At 35.4% G+C, this 22,225-nt stretch overlaps 1 protein-coding gene across 1 annotated transcript in view; it reads right to left on the bottom strand.

The window, feature by feature from the left end:
* The window catches only part of LOC107550169 (adhesion G protein-coupled receptor L3-like), a gene marked incomplete at its 3' end in the record, with an annotated part of 105,164 nt that overhangs the window by 35,016 nt on the left and 47,923 nt on the right, over positions 1 to 22,225 (bottom strand). The window contains exon 4 of the mRNA XM_016231405.1: positions 16,546 to 17,346. Within this exon, the coding sequence (XP_016086891.1) occupies positions 16,546 to 17,346 (801 nt within the window). The remainder of the gene's footprint in view (positions 1 to 16,545; positions 17,347 to 22,225) is intronic.

Below are 22,225 nucleotides of genomic sequence, written 5' to 3' on the forward strand. Positions count from 1 at the left end.
CTGCAGACACACACACACACACACACACACTCACACACTCTCACACACACACACACACACACACACTCCAGACGTATGGCTGCTGCAGACACACACACACACACACACACACTCACACACTCTCACACACACACACACACACACACACTCCAGACGTATGGCTGCTGCAGACACACACACACACACACACACACACACACAACAGCAGTGCGATGAGAGACTATGTTCAATAACCACATACATGCAATACTAATAGTAATAACAATCAAAATAAACACTGTCTCTGCCAAATAATATAGTCCATTAGTCTGCATGTGGGAAAATGTTTTTTTAATAAAAAATAGTCACATTATTGTATTATTCCTTGTAAAAATAGCATGTTTAAATAAAATAAAAAATCTACCAAATATACCAAGTTCAGTTCACCAAAAACAACGCAATCAATGGACAACACGCATTTTCTGATTTACGAACTATTGCAATTTAAAACAACAGTTTTCTATGTGAATATGTTGTAAAAGTTCATTTTAAAATGTTCAACATCATTACTCCAGTCTACAGTGTCACATGATCTTCAGAAATCAGTATAATATGCTGATTTGCCGCTTAAGAAACATTTCTGTGTTTTTTTTCAATGTTGAAAACAGTTGTGCTGATGAATGTTTTTTGTGGAAAACGTGATACATTTTATTTTTCAGGATTCTTTGATGAATAGAAAGTTCAAAGTAGCAGCATTTATTTGAAAGAGAAATATTGTGTAACATTTTTTGTAACATTATATATAGATATATATATAGGGTATTAAAAAAGTAAAAAAAGTTGTCAATCAAATGCTAGTATTTTGGTTGCTGTTGTTTTGATGAATGAGTTTATGAAGATGTGAATGTGAAAGTGTTACTCTGAGAAATGGCCAGAGGATGAATCCAGTCTGGCGCTCTGAAAACTTCAAGAACAACCAACTAATCATGAAGAAACTGCCAATCAACCGAAACCATGGAAACAGACGGGAGGACTGGAAGTGTTGATATGAGCAGGAGGCGGCGAGAGAAAGCAGGAGAAAAGCTGAAACGTAGAGAGCGAAAGCGAGAGGAAGAAGAGTGACAGACAGAGGTGGAAGAAGAGCGGGAGCTGCAGCAGCGTGTTTGATGCGTGTGCTGTGTTTGTGTTGTTAGTGCTCACGCTGAGCGTCGCTCGTCTGCTGCACTTCCACACGCTTACTAACAGCCACAGAGAAAAACACCACACCCGGGTTACCAGAACAAGCTGTTAAACATGTAGAGACGAGGGCTTATTTGCTCTGTAGAAAATGGGCAATGCGTCGCTACGCGGTTGCTAGGATGTTCTTGGTTAAGAGCAGATCTCTGAAATGAAAACCAGGGATGTTTTCTAGTTCAGTGGTCAAAATATCTCTGAAAACTCATGTGCTAATATCTATGAATTAAAAACAAGGAAAATATATATATTTTTTGTTTTTGGCCAAATAATAATGACAATTTATTATTATTAGTAGTATTATTATTAGTTGTGTTAGCAGGTCAAACTGACCCTTACTGGTTATAATAAAAATGTACCAATAATCACACTATGAAAAACAGTGTTATAACAAAATTATGACTTGTATTATGACTTGTAAAAAAATCCATTATATAAAACTAAATAAATATATGTGAAATAAACATATGACAAATAATACTTTTTTTTTACTTTTTCTAATTGTATTACATTTTTATTTTCACAAACTGAATATACTGTATACAGTAATTATGATGTTATTTCATATTTGTGCTTTTGGAAACAGGTCTGTACTTTTCCTAATTAGGCTTGATATTTTGGCATTTCAGGTTAATTTTTAAGCATGAAGTCTGTGCTTTCTGCAAATGTAAATGTTTAGTTGATTCATTTATTTATTCATATTTGGTGTGTGAGAGAATTATGTTCAGGAATGTTTAAAATACATTCAAAACAACCCAGCATGCTGTTCAGGCCTTATTATGCATTACAACTATGGAAGCTTGTTTCAGCTACAGAGAGTAAGTAAGTAAATAAAAAATAAAAAAATAATGTAATTTATGTAAAAAAAAAATTGTGATTCCGACCTTTTTGCAAGAAATAAACACAGCATTGCATGGGGGGGTTGTCAGAATTGAGATAAAACGTTGCAATTACATTATTTATCTTTTTTAATTTTGTGCTGGAAACAAAATAAGGAAATTGCAAAATGCAAACTTAGAATTGCGAGAAAGAAAGTCAGACTTCTGAGTTTATATCACACAGTTATTCTCTGAATTGTGGGGGAAAACAAAGTATTAATTGCAATACAAACTCACTTCTGAGAAAGAAAAGTCAGAATTGCAAGAAAAAAGTTTGAATTGCACGATAAACGTGAGAAACTCAGAATTGCAAGATGTAAACTAAGTAAGTCAGACTTTGAGTTTCTATCTTGCAATTCTGACTTTTTGCATTTTGAGTCTATATCTCAGTTTTTCTCAGAATTGTGAGGAAAAAGTCCGATTGGTGAGATATAAAGTGAAAATTGCGAATTGCATAAAATATTTGAAGGTTTTTTATGGTTTTATCTTTACTTGTAGTATACCAGTTAACCATAGAAATATCTGACAAATAAGCATATTTAAAATATGAAGAAATGTTGTTGATATGCAACGGAAAGTTAAAAAAACAAACAAAAAAAAACATGTAAAATATGTGATACTTATTAAAATACTACACTCTATAAGGTAAAGAAAAAAAATTATAGATTTTTTTTTTTTTAAATGTTAAATGGAAGGTTTGGTTTATAAAGTACAGAGCACAATAATAATAATAATAATAATAATAATAATAATACATTTTAAAATGGTGAAATGGAAAGTTTGCTTTATGAATTACATATAAATCACTAACCAAACTGCTATTTTCATCAAAATAATTGCTCATCCATAAACACAGAAACATGTTGTTTTCCACAGTACTAGTGCAATTATTAAAGATGAAAGCAAGCAAATAAATAAATAAATACATTCTGATTTTATGAAGAATGGCTGCTCCAAAACACAATATGGCTTTAAATGAGTATTCAACTGCAAAAAGCTGCAAACATGCACACATGGTCAATATATCATTTAATTTTCAATATACAGAGTGATATATTTCACAGTCATCACATTATTTGTTTGCTTAAAACAATTTCAGCAATATACAAATGTATTACTCGCATAAACATGCACTGATGAACGGATCAGAATAAGAGCAGAAATGTGCATGAAGTGAGTAAACAGAGCGAACGATCAGCTGCTGTCAGTTCTCCAAACACAAATAAAGGACTGAAATGATCTGGCTGCTTCTGTGATGCTCGGAGCCTCCAAGGAGCTCATGTGCTAATAAACACAGAAACCAGCGAGAGGGAGGAAAACAAAGCAATAAGCCAACACAAGAGACTCGGGAGGAATTATGGGAAAGGCCCACGACCCAGGAAATAACACACACACACACAGACACAGACACACACACACACTCTTTACTCACACACACACACACAAAGAAACACACACACACACACACACAGACACAGACACACACACACACACACACACACACACACACACACACAGAGAGACACACACACACACACGTACACACTCTTTACTCACACACACACACACAGGCTCTTGTGCTGTAGGGTGATGTGATGATTTTGAGTTTGTGTGGGCAGAACATCGACTCCAATCTATAATTGTTTACATTACAGAAAATTCAATTTCCTGTAATTTACATGAACTGACCGCGTACGGCCATCAGAGCTAGCGCTAACTTCTCTGGTAAGAGAGTCTCCCGCGGTCTATTAGCAAAGAACTGCCCATTCAGAGAGGAAGAGACACATGACCGACATGCAAACCTGTCAACCACAGTCTGGTGTCGGTTTAACACACCATTTAGAGACATCGATGATCCCACAATAACAGCCATGACAAAATGATTCACCAAACGGTACAACAATGGTGCATGAACATGCTAAACTGTAACTCAATACGCTCAGTTTTTGATTATTAATATTATGTTTATTAATTTCACAAACTCTACACCTGGAAACTCTTAATTCTTTGATGAGCAATTAAAAGTTCAGCATCACCTGCTGCATGAGTTAATTCTCTTTTCAAACTTGAATAGGTCGTGCCCAGAGGGCTTCTATACTTATAAAAAAGCAAATCAAACCTGATTATTAATTGTTCTTCCTATTTTTGGCCTCGGCTATTTTATAGATACGGATAGCGATCAGAAGAGAGGCTAATGGGATCAGCATGTCTTCAACACGCGGATTAGTTTTTAACAAGTCGAAAATTTGGTGCAATCCACCCACATTACGTATATATATATATACTGATATATATATACAGTATGATCATGCATAATCTTTTGTTAAATTTCAATCAATTTAATTTGTTAAATTTCAACTGATTATCATTTCAATAGGCCGCTTAAAATGAATAAAGATCATTTATAATAGTACACACTGCTGTGAGCCTAAAAGTCTGATTTTAATAGAAATAATTTTAATTTACTGCACTAGTGTCATTTCATCACGGCCCCAGAGCTACATGTTAAAATCTTTCACTAAATCCTTGCAATCACCCAGAACACCCTATAGCAACCATCCAGAACACCCTAGCAACTGCCTAGCAACCCTAGTTGCTAGTGATTATGTGTATCTTGTACTAGTGTCTTGTAAACACACACGACTGTTTCCTGTGGTGCAGATGAAGACGGACTGACCAAAGCTGCACATGAATCAGGTGATCGACGGGAGAAAATCCAACTCAATTAACTCAACAGGTCAATCTGTAAATCTGTCTGTAATTTCCAATCCACGCAAGAAACGTTTTAAAAACATTATGTCAATTATCAGGATTGACGGCAGATGCGACGGCGTTCCGCGGCAACGCTCCGCATTTTAGCCGGCGTGCTATTACAGTTAATTTGAAGTGCTCTTCTTGTCATAATTATCTCTAGTTCGTCTTCTCAGCACCAAAGAAAATGAAGAGAAGTTTCTCTGGCTGTCAGAAAGAGCTCATTACTTTGAATTGTCTCTCTATTCTGGTGTCTTATCAGTGCGAGTGAGAACTGGCTCGACTCATTCATGTCTGGCAGAAAGATGAAGCATCTCTATCACTGCTCACTCACAGTCATTCTTAATTAACATTTGGACCGTTTTCACTGTTCACATAATGCCTGGTGATGCTACTGCACACACACACACACACACACACACACACACACACACACACTTGTTTTTGATGTATGGTTTTGAGTGAATTGTTGAATGCCAGAGTCAGCTCTCTGATTCTTAACATGGGACAAAACTCACACTTTCACCGGCTGTACGTTTTAAATACCAATATTTACACTTTGTTATTAAAGCAATTGTCTTTCTTTGTGTCTCTCTATCTAGCAACCACCCATAACACCCTAGAAATCACAAAAAAACTACCTAACAATCACCCAGAACACCTTAGTAACCATCCAGAACACCCTAGATACTGCATAGCAACACCCTAGCAACCACCTGGAACACCCTAGTGGCAACTTCATAGCAACTTTTCAGCAATCACCCAAACACTTGCATAGCAGCTAATCAGAAAACCCTAGCAACTACATGGCAACCACCTAACAATACCCCAAAACACCCTTACAATCGCACAGCAACCACATAGCAAACCAGCCAGAAGCAACCGCATAACTACCACCTTGCAACCATTCAGAACACACTAGCAACCACCTAGTAACCATCCAGAACACCCTAGAAACTGCATAACTCTCCACAAATAGCATAGTAACCATAAAACACCACCACCAACAACAACAACACAGCAACCACCTACAAACCACCAAGAACATACTAGCATCCACACTTAGCAACCACATAGTAACCATTGATAACACCAGCAATCACCCACAACACACTAGCAACCATTCAGAACACCCTAGCAATCGCATAGCAACCACCTAGAAACCAAACAGAACACTCCACAAATAGCATAGTAACCATAACACACTGGCAACAACCCAGAACACCCCAGCAACATCCCCAGGAGCCACCCAGTACACATTAGCAGCAACACAAAACATCTTAGCAATCCCCAGAACACCATAGCAACCACATAACTACCACCAATAATACACCAGCAAGCAAGCACCTAACAAACAGCAAGCACCAAGCAACCAAACAGAACACCCAAGAAATAACAAAGTAACCACTCATAAAATACACAGCAAACATTCAGAACACCGTAGCAATCACATAGCAACCAGTGAGACACAACCACATAGAAATCACCTTGCAACCACTTATTACACCCTAACAATCACATTGCAACCACCTAGAAACCAAACGGAATGCTCCAGGAATAACACAGAAGCCATAACCACCCAGAACACCCCATCAACACAGCAACCACCTAGGAACCACCCAGAGCACATTAGGCACCACACTTAGCAAGCACTCAGAACATCCTAGCAACCACTCAGAACACCCTAGCAGCCACCTATCAACCAAACAAAACACCCAAGAAACCACATAGCAACCACTCAGAACACCCAATGACCTAGCAACCACCCAGAGCATGCTAGCAACCATATATAATGACCTGAAAGCCTTCAAACTTCAAGTTTTTAAACTACATCAAACTTCCTGTCTAGGAAAGTTTGTCTTGACCAACTTTTTTTTTCATCCTTTCCAGAACGAATTAAATCAGGTCCTGCCCTTATGCTTTTGTCTTGTTCAATAAATTGCATAAAAAAAAAAAATACTGTTTCATGCCAAACTTAAACATAATAGGAGATAGATGAATGCATCTGAACACATTTAATAGATCAAATCCCAAATCCTCTGGACGTAAGCTTTATTATTCAACTTCTGCGGCCTGTTTGGTGAGGGAATTGCAGGAGTCTGCAGGTCTTGACTCCTGCAAGTGTGTTTTATTATACCGAATGCCAGAGAGAGTAAAAAGATCTCTAGTAGTCATCATAGCACAAGGCAGTGCTCCTCTGAGGTCACGGCTAAACATATTCCACTCTTCATATGAGCCAGATTAGGTCAATTACCGTCTGCCTAAATGGGCCCTGCAGAGCAGAGCGCACCGGTATGGCTCGCCAACAAGCATCCCCCCCACCAGCTCCAAACATCACTGCGTTTGACGTTCCCGCACATGTTATGAATATCAGCAAATGCAAAAGCTATAAGGAAGAGAGCTGCTATTCCACACAGCAGGTCAGAACGGGAGATCAGTATCTCACACGGAATTATCCGTCACAAGAGCTCAAGACGGACGCCTCAGACATGTTAAGTTTCACAGGAGCCTGAAGAAAAACAAGGCCGTGTTCAATAACGTTCACTGTTTTGAGAATTCATAACTAAAGCATAACTCGATTTAGTGTGGCACAAAAATAAACATCCAATTTCAAGAGAAATTTCATTAGATGTTCACATACAGAATGTCATGTTTATTTTGGTGTGACACTATCATCTGTACCATATAAAGCCCAGAGAAAACGTTCTGCACCTCATGTGGGGTTTTCTTTACTAATGTCAGTTGTGTTACCTAATGCTGATTTCAAGGTGATTCTGCTATGTGTGATTATTTTGGAGGCTACATTCTAATTTGTATTATCTGATGCTAATTTTGTTGTTTTCTGATGCTGGTTTTGATTATTATATTCCATTTTTGTCATTTTAGGCTGATGATTTTGTATTGTGAAATCGAGTGCAGATCTGATGCTGATTTATGTGCTAACTTCGTTCTCTGATGCTGATTTTAGAGATTTCAAGGTAATTATATGATCTCATGCTGAATTTAGAAAAATCTGTGTGATTCTGTTATCTGATGCAGATTTTGAAGCATTCTTGAGTATTCTGTTATCTGATGCTGATTTTGAAGCATTCTTGAGTATTCTGTTATCTGATGCTGATTTTGAAGCATTCTTGAGTATTCTGTTATCTGATGCTGATTTTGACGCATTCTTGAGTATTCTGTTATCTGATGCTGATTTTGAAGCATTCTTGAGTATTCTGTTATCTGATGCTGATTTTGGAGAACTACTATATACTGTTTATGTTATCTGTTACTGATTTAGATTTTTTTCATGCTGATTCTACTATCTGATGTTGAGTTCGGCGATTTAATGTTGATTCTGCTAACTAATGCTGATATTAAAGAATTCACACGGATTATGTTATCTGGTGCAGATGTGTTGTTGTTATCGAATGGAGATTATGTGCTGATTTATGCAGATCTTTTTTAATTATTATTTTTTGAAGATTATATTCCAGTTTTGTAATGTGAGGCTGATGATTTTGCATTATGAATCTGAGTTGCAGATCTGAATAGAATGTCATAATCAGGCATTGGTTGTATGACCCGGTAATAACTTTGTTCTCTGATGCTGATTTTGGTCATTTCAAGGCAAATCTATTATCTGATGCGGATTTTGAAGCAATTCGGTTATCCTTTTATCAGATGCTGATTTTAGAGATTAACTTTGTTCATGTTATCTGATGCTGATTTAGATTTTAGATTACATATCCATGCTAATTATGCTATTTGATGCTGAGTTCAGATATTTAATGGTGATTTTGATAACCAAAGCTGATTTTAAAGATTCAATATTGATTCTATTTTCTGATGCAGATTTGTTGTTGTCTGCTGGTAATTATATTATCTGATGCTGAATTTGAGCAATTCAATGTGATTCTGTAATCTGATGCTGATTTTGGAGATTATAATATTCATGTTATCTAATACTGACTTTGAAGCATTCATGCTGATTTTGTTTTCTGATACCCATTCCAGATTTGAAACATGAGGCTGACGATTTTGCATTTTTAAGATAAAGAGTTACAAAACTGATGATGATTTCATAATTAGACACTGGTTTCATGACCCTTGATTTTATGGCAAATTATGATTTCTGTTATCTGATGCTCATTTTGGAGAATGATAATTCTCATGTTATCTGATGTAGATTTTTGGGACGTTCATGCAGATTATGTTGTCTGATTCTGATTTTTGGTGATTCCATGCTGAATCTGTTAATCTGTCATTATATTCTGTCATTTTACACTGATTTTGGAAATTCTAAAATAATTCTGTTATATCATGATTCTTTTTTAGAGATTCCCTAAAGCTTCTCTTACACAAAAACACACGAGACAAGAGTGAAAACACACACACACACAAGGCCAGTGGAGCAGGGCATAGGGACAGATGTTGTAAGCACAGTGTATGTCTCTCTCTTGACTGGAGGAACTAAAGCTGGAAAGGGTACTCGGGGAGGGGGGTGATCAAGTGTGACACACTTGTGCCCGCAAGCCAGGGGATTTTCAGCAGTGAGTAATGGAGCTGTGTGCAGTGATAAAACCAGTCTCCAGCCAAATGCTGCCTGAGACCTAAAACATATAGAGGACCTAAAAATAAACTTACAATGCTATATGAGTTATATAGGTGAGTCGAGATCCTATCCAAGCCATATTTCACCTGAGAATCAACAGAAGCCTATTTCAGGATCATTACGATCTTTTGCATTGCGATATAATTTTTTAAACATTACAAATTATCATTACCAAAATGTATCAATAGTAGTAATGTCGTAGTAATGTCTCTCATTTGATTTTTTTTTGCCATTAGCTTTCATTATTGCATAAAAAAAAAAATATATATATATATATATATACAGAGAAACAGTCAGCAATGCCCATCACAAGACCACAAGTATGCCATTTAGCACAGGGCCTATGTCTCACTAATTAAAACACTCACCAGATTCAACTTACATCTAAAACATTCTGGAATGTGGGTCCCGGGGACTGGAGTTGAAAAACACTAGACCGTAGTGTGTCTCATTTGCTATGTTATGACTCTGAAGTGCCTCACGCTCCCTTTTTGACTGCTTTTGGATGCACTGGGACTTTTCACTGTTTGTGTCACTCTGTTTGCCCCAGTCAAATAACCACATCAAAGAGTCACCTTCAGATGAAGATTAATTCCATGAGAAACAAGCGTTCACTCACACACTCACACACACACACACACTGCTCTCTCTGCATGTGTGATTTAAGAAAGCTCTGAGTGGGTCATTTCCTGACTCTATGCACGTAGTGTCTAAAATCACACTATCACTTAATAAGAGTAACTTCACCTCATATTATACATACCATTATGCAATGCTACACACAACAGAAACATCCTCTATGCAAGGGTAAAAATGCATTGCAAGCATGTCTGCGGCATTAAACTGGATGTACTATTACTCAGGTAGAATGTTGTAAACAGTGTATCTAACTTGCTCAGCGATATTCACTTCAAACTATTGCTCCACAGAAAACTGACCGTAGAAGATGACAGTTCACACTAATGCGTTTAGATTATAATACTAGCATATTTGGATGCTGAACACTGTCCAACAGGCTATAAACTATATGCTGCCTAATATAAAAAATAAAAATAAACAAGTAGCATTTGCAATTTCTGTCTGAAAGCAGTGGTGAAGAGCAGCAGTTAGCGTGCTGACGGCTCATGACAGGCTGAGAGTGTAAATGTGAAGTGGCCGCAGCTGTTACCTCTCTGTCAAAAACACGTCCATTCAACTGTGCCCAAAACGTTCTCTTACAGATCAAGTACACCAGGAAAATGAAACGAAATGCATGCCGTCCAAACCGCTGCTGTCACCAGGGACACATAATTGTGACTCTGAACACAGATTTGTCTGTCAATGAAAACGAAACTTTCATTAAGAGAATAATCTTCTTGTTAGAGCTTGCTGGCCAAGACAAATATCAAATATCACTACTACTTATTCTCACAATTAGATTTTGAACTCCCTATTTTACAGTTACAAAAGATTAGATTTTTGTTTTAGCAGTTTATTTATTTTTGCAATGAAATGTAAAAAAACAAACAAACAGTGAATTTGATTTAAAATAATTAACATTTTTGCATTAATATTTAAAATGTAATACATTTTAATATAATATAGTTGGATAAAATGCAATATTTACTTTTTGCACACGGCCAAAATCAATTAAGTTCAATTGAAATACATGGAAGGGTTTATTGTCTTTTAAATCACTTTTACAGGTATAAAAGGTATAGATAGGAAATAAAAAAAAATATTTATAATTTATATTTTTGTTGTAACATTTATTTTTTGTTTTATAGTTGCATTGAAATGTAAAACAAAATATGTAAACATCTAAAAAGAAAATATCAAAAATGTTCTTTATTTAAAATATACATTTTAAAATATATTTAATATATAGTTGTATATAATAAAATAATTAGAATAGTATATGATGTAATAGTAATAACAGCTTTGCAGCAGAAAACTCTTGATTTTATTTATTTTTTTTCTAACAATGTGGTGGCAATTAAGATACTTTGGCTGGCAATGAGGGTGACCGTGAACAAATGGTGGAAAGCAATTAAAAAACAAATTTACAAATGATTTCAATGATTATTTTCTCCTAGTGATGAACCCAATACGACTCCTGCAAATTACTGTGCGGCAGAAACAGTGTTCTTCCCACAGTGTTAGTGAAGATGTTTATGAAAGTTTTCTTTCTTCAAAAGGCTTTTAATTAAATAGCGAAAGGAATGTCACACATTTGAGAAACATTCGCTCTGTAATTAGTGCTGGTCCTGTCGACGACATTCCGACTTTCAGAAAGCGGCCGTGAACTTCCCCTCCACAAACTCCACTCAATGCTTTTCCAATTAAAGAGAGCATTCCAACGTTTCTGGTCCGACCACTAACTCAAGCAAACAGCACTGAAAATCATTCGATCTGTGTGCCGCCCGCAGACACCAAACAACTCATTTCACTAAATCAAAAGACAAAGTTTTTGCCATTAGCTTTCATTATTGCATAAAAAAAAAAATATATATATATATATATATATACAGAGAAACAGTCAGCAATGCCCATCACAAGACCACAAGTATGCCATTTAGCACAGGGCCTATGTCTCACTAATTAAAACACTCACCAGATTCAACTTACATCTAAAACATTCTGGAATGTGGGTCCCGGGGACTGGAGTTGAAAAACACTAGACCGTAGTGTGTCTCATTTGCTATGTTATGACTCTGAAGTGCCTCACGCTCCCTTTTTGACTGCTTTTGGATGCACTGGGACTTTTCACTGTTTGTGTCACTCTGTTTGCCCCAGTCAAATAACCACATCAAAGAGTCACCTTCAGATGAAGATTAATTCCATGAGAAACAAGCGTTCACTCACACACTCACACACACACACACACTGCTCTCTCTGCATGTGTGATTTAAGAAAGCTCTGAGTGGGTCATTTCCTGACTCTATGCACGTAGTGTCTAAAATCACACTATCACTTAATAAGAGTAACTTCACCTCATATTATACATACCATTATGCAATGCTACACACAACAGAAACATCCTCTATGCAAGGGTAAAAATGCATTGCAAGCATGTCTGCGGCATTAAACTGGATGTACTATTACTCAGGTAGAATGTTGTAAACAGTGTATCTAACTTGCTCAGCGATATTCACTTCAAACTATTGCTCCACAGAAAACTGACCGTAGAAGATGACAGTTCACACTAATGCGTTTAGATTATAATACTAGCATATTTGGATGCTGAACACTGTCCAACAGGCTATAAACTATATGCTGCCTAATATAAAAAATAAAAATAAACAAGTAGCATTTGCAATTTCTGTCTGAAAGCAGTGGTGAAGAGCAGCAGTTAGCGTGCTGACGGCTCATGACAGGCTGAGAGTGTAAATGTGAAGTGGCCGCAGCTGTTACCTCTCTGTCAAAAACACGTCCATTCAACTGTGCCCAAAACGTTCTCTTACAGATCAAGTACACCAGGAAAATGAAACGAAATGCATGCCGTCCAAACCGCTGCTATCACCAGGGACACATAATTGTGACTCTGAACACAGATTTGTCTGTCAATGAAAACGAAACTTTCATTAAGAGAATAATCTTCTTGTTAGAGCTTGCTGGCCAAGACAAATATCAAATATCACTACTACTTATTCTCACAATTAGATTTTGAACTCCCTATTTTACAGTTACAAAAGATTAGATTTTTGTTTTAGCAGTTTATTTATTTTTGCAATGAAATGTAAAAAAACAAACAAACAGTGAATTTGATTTAAAATAATTAACATTTTTGCATTAATATTTAAAATGTAATACATTTTAATATAATATAGTTGGATAAAATGCAATATTTACTTTTTGCACACGGCCAAAATCAATTAAGTTCAATTGAAATACATGGAAGGGTTTATTGTCTTTTAAATCACTTTTACAGGTATAAAAGGTATAGATAGGAAATAAAAAAAAATATTTATAATTTATATTTTTGTTGTAACATTTATTTTTTGTTTTATAGTTGCATTGAAATGTAAAACAAAATATGTAAACATCTAAAAAGAAAATATCAAAAATGTTCTTTATTTAAAATATACATTTTAAAATATATTTAATATATAGTTGTATATAATAAAATAATTAGAATAGTATATGATGTAATAGTAATAACAGCTTTGCAGCAGAAAACTCTTGATTTTATTTTATTTTTTTCTAACAATGTGGTGGCAATTAAGATACTTTGGCTGGCAATGAGGGTGACCGTGAACAAATGGTGGAAAGCAATTAAAAAACAAATTTACAAATGATTTCAATGATTATTTTCTCCTAGTGATGAACCCAATACGACTCCTGCATATTACTGTGCGGCAGAAACAGTGTTCTTCCCACAGTGTTAGTGAAGATGTTTATGAAAGTTTTCTTTCTTCAAAAGGCTTTTAATTAAATAGCGAAAGGAATGTCACACATTTGAGAAACATTCGCTCTGTAATTAGTGCTGGTCCTGTCGACGACATTCCGACTTTCAGAAAGCGGCCATGAACTTCCCCTCCACAAACTCCACTCAATGCTTTTCCAATTAAAGAGAGCATTCCAACGTTTCTGGTCCGACCACTAACTCAAGCAAACAGCACTGAAAATCATTCGATCTGTGTGCCGCCCGCAGACACCAAACAACTCATTTCACTAAATCAAAAGACAAAGTTTGCATTTTCACAACCACAACATTCCCACCAGCAGCTCCACCCGCGCATTCACCAAAATGTTATTAGTAGTTTTAAGGAGGCCACAGTGAATCTCTTTAAAACATGTCATATTTCAGACTAAAATTGTAAGACATACAAGATCATATTTTGCATAACAGAAATAAAGGTTATTTGTAAGACAATTTAATTTATTTATTTATTATTTATTTATTTATTATTAATTTATTTTGAATTTTTATTTTATTTTATTATTATTTTTTTTACATTTCATAAAAATAAATAAATAAATAAATAAATATATAAATATATATATATATATACAGTGGTGTGAAAAAGTGTTGGCCCCCTTCCAGATTTCTTATTTTTTTGCATATTTATCACACTTAAAAGATTCAGATCCTCAAACACATTTTAATATTACACAAAGATAATGCAAGTAAATACAAAATGCAGTTTTTTAAATGATGATTTCATTTATTAAGGGAAAAAAGCTGTCCAAACCTACCTGGCCCTACGTGAAAAATTAATTGCCCCCTCCTGTTAAATCATGAAAGAACTGCAATTAACCACATTATTTTAGAAAGCTGAGTTCAATTTCACTAGCTACACCCAGGCCTGATTACTGCCAGACCTGTTGAATCAAGAAATCACTTAAATAGAACCTGTCTGACAAAGTGAAGCATGCTTAAAGAGCAACACATCATGAATCAATGAACAATGATCTAAAGATTGTTCATTTGTAATTATGGTGATACTTATTGTTGTTGTTGTTGTTTTCTATAATAGTCACATTTTTATTTAAATACAGTAAAACTAAATTATGGATTTATTTAGAAATCAACAAAAATTAATGAAGTGGCACAAATAAATAAATAAAAAAAGTAAAAATTTAATGTTATGTATTTAAAATGATTATTTCACAAAATGTTTTTTTTTCACATTCACATAGTAATGAGAAGTTAGGTGTGAAATATGCTTAACTTTCATGTATTCTTTCAAAATAACGATAATTCTAAAAATAGGCTTAATTTTCTTCTGAGGCCATGTCCACACATACACGGTATTTTTATAAACAGAGTTTTAAAAAAAATCTCCATCCACATGAAAACGCAAACGCAAGCTATGAAGCACTGTCAAGAGCATGCCAAACCAATAGGTGGTGATATAATCTCAACCCTAAAGCCATGTTGGGCATTTTCACAACCACAACATTCCCACCAGCAGCTCCACCCGCGCATTCACCAAAATGTTATTAGTAGTTTTAAGGAGGCCACAGTGAATCTCTTTAAAACATGTCATATTTCAGACTAAAATTGTAAGACATACAAGATCATATTTTGCATAACAGAAATAAAGGTTATTTGTAAGACAATTTAATTTATTTATTTATTATTTATTTATTATTGCCAAAAACTCCGGTTTCGCTGTCTACACGATAACACTGCAACTGGAGTTTTTGAAAATCTTCACACTGGCAGGCATTTTCAAAAATGATCGGTTTCAGTGACCTGGTGCTGCATTTGCATGTGGACGAATGGCCAAACCATGTAGAAAAAGCTGCGGTTTTAAAAATAACCGCGTTCGTGTGGACAGGGCCAAAGACCCCATGAAATCACTTAATGAGTGCAGCGTTGTGTTTCTCGCACTGATGTAGAAATACAAGATCATATTTTGCATAACAGAAATAAAGGTTATTTGTAAGACAATTTAATTTATTTATTTATTATTTATTTATTTATTATTAATTTATTTTGAATTTTTATTTTATTTTATTATTATTTTTTTTACATTTCATAAAAATAAATAAATAAATAAATAAATATATAAATATATATATATATATACAGTGGTGTGAAAAAGTGTTAGGGCCAAAGACCCCATGAAATCACTTAATGAGTGCAGCGTTGTGTTTCTCGCACTGATGTATTTCCTTTTGAGGAATGACATAAATGGAAGGGTTGTATTGCTTGATATACACCAGAGGACCCCCCCCCCCAAAAAAAGTTAAATGTTACATTTTTTATTATTATTAATTAATAACAATGTATTGTTATGATTATTATTGTTGTTGTTGTTTATAATAATAATAAAAACAATAATAAATTATTTTAATACAATATAAAAATAGGGGAAAAACATGTAATTGAAGCATATCTCCATGTATAATTTAGTTTAACTTTTTTTTTTACTTGATTCAAATGTAATCTAAAAATTAAAGTTGTGTTACGTTTACGTTAAAGCTGTGAAATATGATTGTATCAACTTCTAAGAGTACGCCAGGAAACAGATGATCAGGCATGAGCTAAACGGCACAAAACTTGAACAATTTTGATTTCATAGGATCTTTCTTACTATTTTCCTTTTGAAACACGTTTTTTGTGCGATTCACAGATCACAGTTTAAAACTTGTGCGAATAAATGCTCCAGCTCTTACCTAGCCTGTTATCCAGGACTGCAAAATCCAGCGAATACTTGACCACGTGGTAGTTATTCCACACATAGAGCAGATTGTCTCTGGGATTGTAATCCACGGCAGCGATGTACTGGTACGAGTTCGGGAAGGGGATGTCCAGATAGCCGTCTTTGCTCAGCTCCGTGTTGTAGATGTAGTCGATTTTATTCCCGGTGGCTTCGCTATCGTCGTCTTCGTAGACGGTCTTGACGACGTACAGGATCCCACAGATCATGAAGGCGTTGGAAGCGGAGCGTTTGTCGTAGGCCGTATCCCAAGTTCCTTCCACACGTAACGTATATGGGTTGAGTTGGCTGATCACGATCCGGCCATTGTTTTGCTCCGTGGCGTAAATCACCCAAAGACCATTCTCGTCCACCGCCAAATCGATATCCGACTTGCCTCCCCAGCGATATGGCGAAGTGTCGTGGTAGTTCGCGCTAGCAATGATAGCCTCGCCACTCTTGATGCGAGTGCGTAAATCGAACTTGACGATATTCCTAGTTCGCTCCTTGTTGAAGAACAGCGCGCCGTCGTAGACGACAAACCCGGTGCCGTCGACCCGATGGGGGAGCTTGTAGGTCGTGGTGGGTCGTCCTGCAATGAAATCCTCTTTGCTGGAGTATTCAGTGAGGGTGTCCGTGCGATACGGCGTCCAGGGCATGTAATAGATCTTATCCGAGGCCTGGAGGGGGTCTTTGCACCAAGCTCCCGACTGGTGGTCCGACTCGAACAGATGCTCGCTCTGATAAACGCCGCGTAAGAGCCCTGGGCACAGGAAAACTTCAGACAAACAGAGAGAAAGACAAGTGAGTGTGGGTTTGAAAGCACTTCATGCTAATTTTCATTTTATATGATGGATAACGGCTCACTGCTGGGCACACGATCACATGATATGATAGAAATGTGTTGCTGAGTAGCCACATATTTGCACTCTAAAAAATGCTGGGTTAAATACAACCCAGCGTTGGGTAAAATATGGACAAACCCAGCGATTGGGTTCTTTTGACCCAGCAATTTGCAGTAACACAAATGCTGGGTCAAAACATTTGCACTCTAAAAAATGCTGGGTTAAATACAACCAGAGCCGATCCTCCCTATACGCAAAATACGCAAGCTGCATAGGGCTGCAATCACTGGGTTTGTCCATATTTTACCCAGCGCTGGGTTGTATTTAACCCAGCATTTTTTAGAGAGTGGGCTGCTTTTGGTGATCCATCACGTATATAAAAGGAAAGCGATCAACACAGATTATGGAGGAGAATTAAATGTTATTCACTATGCTTTCACATACCATCAACGTCACCGCTCTTGTATTTCTGCTCGACACATTGTGCTGCATCACTTTCACTAGACAATGACTGATGCTCTTACAATGCGACACATTACATCTGCTGCATATTATGCTACTGTAGCTCATTCTGGCCAGGAAGCATTCATTTAGAAATGAAGACGCTGCCTGACTGACATGTTAAACTACCGGTTGAGTTAAACTAGACTAGTGTGCATCCAGAAAGCACTATAGTAAGAGGACAAACAGCCATATATTGCAGCTATTCGAATTCAATTTGTACATTATTATTAGTAACTTTTTAAAAGTTAAATTCAGGTTTTGCAAAAATATAAAACATTTATATAATGCATACACTGAAAACAAATGGTGTAAGATTTACTTTTAAATAATTTTCACTCAGAAATTTCAATAAATTTCACAAAGAAATGCAAGTAACACATTGAAATTGTGAAAGACTGATACAGTATTTTCATGTAACACATACTTCAAAACTAAAAAAACACACTCAAACAGTCCTGTTAAATGTTTCACCTTTAGTTTTCATTTTTTGCTACGAATGCCTTTTATGTGGATCTTACTGCTTTATGCTGTACTTTCACTTTTAATTTCACTCATCACATTACAATACTGCCGATATATACACAAAGGAATAGTTAAGACTTTCATGATTTATTACATCATCGCAAACTCTTCGCTTTTCTTCCGTGAAGCACAAAATAAGTAATGTAGAAGAATGTTCATGCTGCTCTTTTCCATATACAATTATAATTAAGGTTAACAATCCATAGAATTTGTGCAGAAATTCTCTATACATTGCAAAGATTTGTAGCTAAGTGTGGGAAAATAATACGAAATTACAGATTATTCTCTGAAGCTCTTGCATTCACACCAAGTTTGACGTCCATGACACCAAATGTCACTGGTTCAAGTTTGAATATTCACATGAGATTTCAGAACTTCTGCGGTGAAGGAGATTTTCAGACTCTCGCGACTTTAGGAGATTTGGAATACAGTGCAGAGTCATATGAACTATTTATTTATTGTGTGTGTGTGTGTGTGTGTGTGTGTGTGTGTGCGTTTTTGTGACAAATGAGGACATACATTTGTATAATGACAAAGGTATGACAGGTATTACAAGGAGAAGGTGACTTTTCAGGACATTACCCCATGTCCCCACTTTTCAAAACGCTTATAAATCACACAGAATGGAGTGTATTGAAAATCTGAAATAGCACAAAGTCTCCTGTGAGGGGTAGGTTTAGGGGTAGGGTTGGTGTAGGGCAATAGAATATACGGTCTGTACCGTATAAAAACCATTACGCCTATGGGATGTCCCCACTTTTCAAAGAAACAAACCTGAGTGTGTGTGTGTGTGTGTGTGTGTGTGTGTGTGTGTGATGTTTTGTTATTTTGAGAGCTTGCCATCCATGCTGACTATTTAACAGCAGTGTGAACTAGGGTCAGAAATTAACTTTTACATTAAGGGACAATATCTGACCCCTGGAATTTATTTCCAGAGGCATTTATTATTATTTATTTATTTTATTATGTTATAATTACTGAATCAATTACATAAATCAATCAGAATGCTATACATCAGTGGTTCTCAACATGTTCACTGGTTTCCAACATGATATTTGAAGGTTCCTGCTACGCACCTTTTATGGTGTTCCTGCTGTAATTATGACAAGCTGCTTATTTTCAACATTTTGTGGTATACTGAAGTCATTAACATGGTTTTAAATATTAAATAAATTAATGAAGACTATTTTTCTTTATTCCAAAAGTAATGCTTTATAGTCCAGAACTGTATGGTCTTCAATAAAACAATTAGTTATTGAGGAAACTTATTATATATATGATTTAATTTTACGGTAGGCTACATCTAGATTTTGTGTGTCTATTTGGAAAAACATGACTAAGTAAATAATTATTTTTTCTGAACTCTGAACTAACTAATGAACTAGTCCTTTAGAAGCGTGTGCATCTACTCCACGAGTGCCAAACTTTATTCCTGAAACACTGAACTATCCAGCAGAGTTATGAAACACACCTGAAGCGGCTAATCAAGGTCTTCAGGGTTTCTGGAAGCTTCCAGACAGGTGTGTTGTATCAAGCTGGATCTGAACTCTCTCCCTCGAGGAGACGGATTGGACGCATGCAGAAAGATTTCATTTCGACTTGAAGTTGGCATTTAAAATGTTGATAAATAAGAGGCGGCTTATTAATGACAGCAGGTCAAAGGGGCCAGAGGCCGCGGAGACATAATAATGAGCTTATATTTATTACAATCCGAACTGATTCCATGCCGATGCTAAGATATTGTCAATTTGTGTCAACGTGATTTATTGCGTCTGCGCACACAAAACTAATAATAAGCATATTTTGCTCCATTCGGCTTCGCTCTATGCAGCGGCGCAGCATCAGAACAGAAAGATTGTGTCTCTTTCCAGGGCTTTCGCTCCGAGAAATTGATTAAAGCCCAAGCCTGACTGCGGCGATCCATGCACTTAACCAGATTAGGTTAGAAATATATAAACTCATTCCAATTAATTTCCTGCGAGGGTCAAATCTGTTGATACCACAGACAGTGTAATGTACAGAGACGGCGGCGTGTGTCTGTAAACGCATGAGTAAATCTGTGATGTTTACGATTGCAGAAACGCTCCGAACGGTCAGTAAACGAAAGCGAAACGCTGCCGTTCTTACAGCTGGAAGCTTTTATCATATCTGGCTGTTTCTTCCACTTTCTTGTTCCGGCGGTTGACTTTATGAAAACAGTAAAAATCACTCTAAAACGGTCTTGTTAAAATGTTTTACTTTCAGCTTTCATTTTTACTACAAATGGCTTTTATGCAGATTTCACTGCTTTACTCTTTGCTTCCAATGCTAAACTATAAAAATCCATTATAAAAATATAAAGTGTGAATAATTAATACACGTGAATAAACTAAACAGGATAAAATGACCCATTTCAATATATATTGCATGAAAATGATTTGTGTGAAGGTTATTAATATTTTATTATAATTATTATAATAGTTTATTCCCTAATAAAGCTTTATCTAAAGTTAATTAATTAATTAATTAAATTATTTAGTATTTATTTATTTGCTTGTTTGATTGTATGTTTTAACAAATAATGCAAGAAGAGTGTAAACATAATTAAAATATATAACATATAAACTGAATAGAGTAAAATATACCAATTCATTATTTATTGTATAATTTCTTCTGATTATTATAGTAAATTATTCCCTTTTAAAGCTTTCTCTAAAGTTTCTTCTTACCTCTTTTTAAACCAAATTATGCAAGAATAAACATATTTAAAATATTTAATATAATATGTAGTGCATAAACAAAACAGATTATAAATGAACCATTAATATTTATTGTGTGAAATGATTTGTGCGAAGATAATTAATAATTAATAATTATTAAAATAACGTATTCCCTAATAAAAGCTTTATCTAGTTATTTCTTACTTTTGTTTTTACCAAATTACACAAGTGTGAAAATATATTTAAAATAAATGATATAATATATTGTAAAATGTATAAACTGAACAAAAATAAAATATTTCAACATTTATTGTGCAAAAATGATTTGTGTGAAGATAATAATTTACTGTAATTATTACAATTTATTCTCTAATAAAGCTTTATCTAAAGTTAATATTTTCTTTTCTTTAACAAATTATAAAAAAATAATGAGAATATATTTTAAATATAATTTAAAATATATAACATATAAAATAAAAAAGGGTAAAATACATTTTTAATATTCAAAATAATTTGTGTGAAGAAATGTAATAATTTATTGTAATTATTATAATAATTTATTCTCTGATAAAGCCTTATATAAAGTTACTTATTTTTGCCAATTATGCAACAATAGTACTGTAGTATAGAAGTATATAATTATATATTATAACATATTTAGAAGTATATAACATAACGTATTTAATGTAAAGGATGCGGTTGAGGAAATTACATTTCTTTTTGACGGTCCAGAGGAAAAATGTCAGATTTCTCCAGCGTTGCATTTATGTTCACGTTATTAGAGAAAATAAGCCAGTGAGTTTGGAAAGTTTCTTGTAAAGGAATTTGATTCCCAGACGTCCACAGGGCCAAAAGTGGCCATAGCTGAAGAAACACATTTCATTCCTTGGTTTTGTGAAAAATAAAGCTTCCTCTGGCTCTGTGACTCCATTAGTTAGTCTGAGCGTCTCTGAGAGAGAAATAATACGGCGCTCAACGCTTACACAGGTGTATAAAGGTTAATGAAGTGGGCCATTCGGCTCCTGCGTCAGCGCCGTTTTAATGCTTCACACACACACACACACACACACACACACACACACACACA

The sequence above is a fragment of the Sinocyclocheilus grahami genome, unplaced genomic scaffold (assembly GCF_001515645.1).
Source record: "Sinocyclocheilus grahami isolate Dianchi unplaced genomic scaffold, SAMN03320097.WGS_v1.1 scaffold390.1, whole genome shotgun sequence".
NCBI lineage: Eukaryota > Metazoa > Chordata > Actinopteri > Cypriniformes > Cyprinidae > Sinocyclocheilus > Sinocyclocheilus grahami.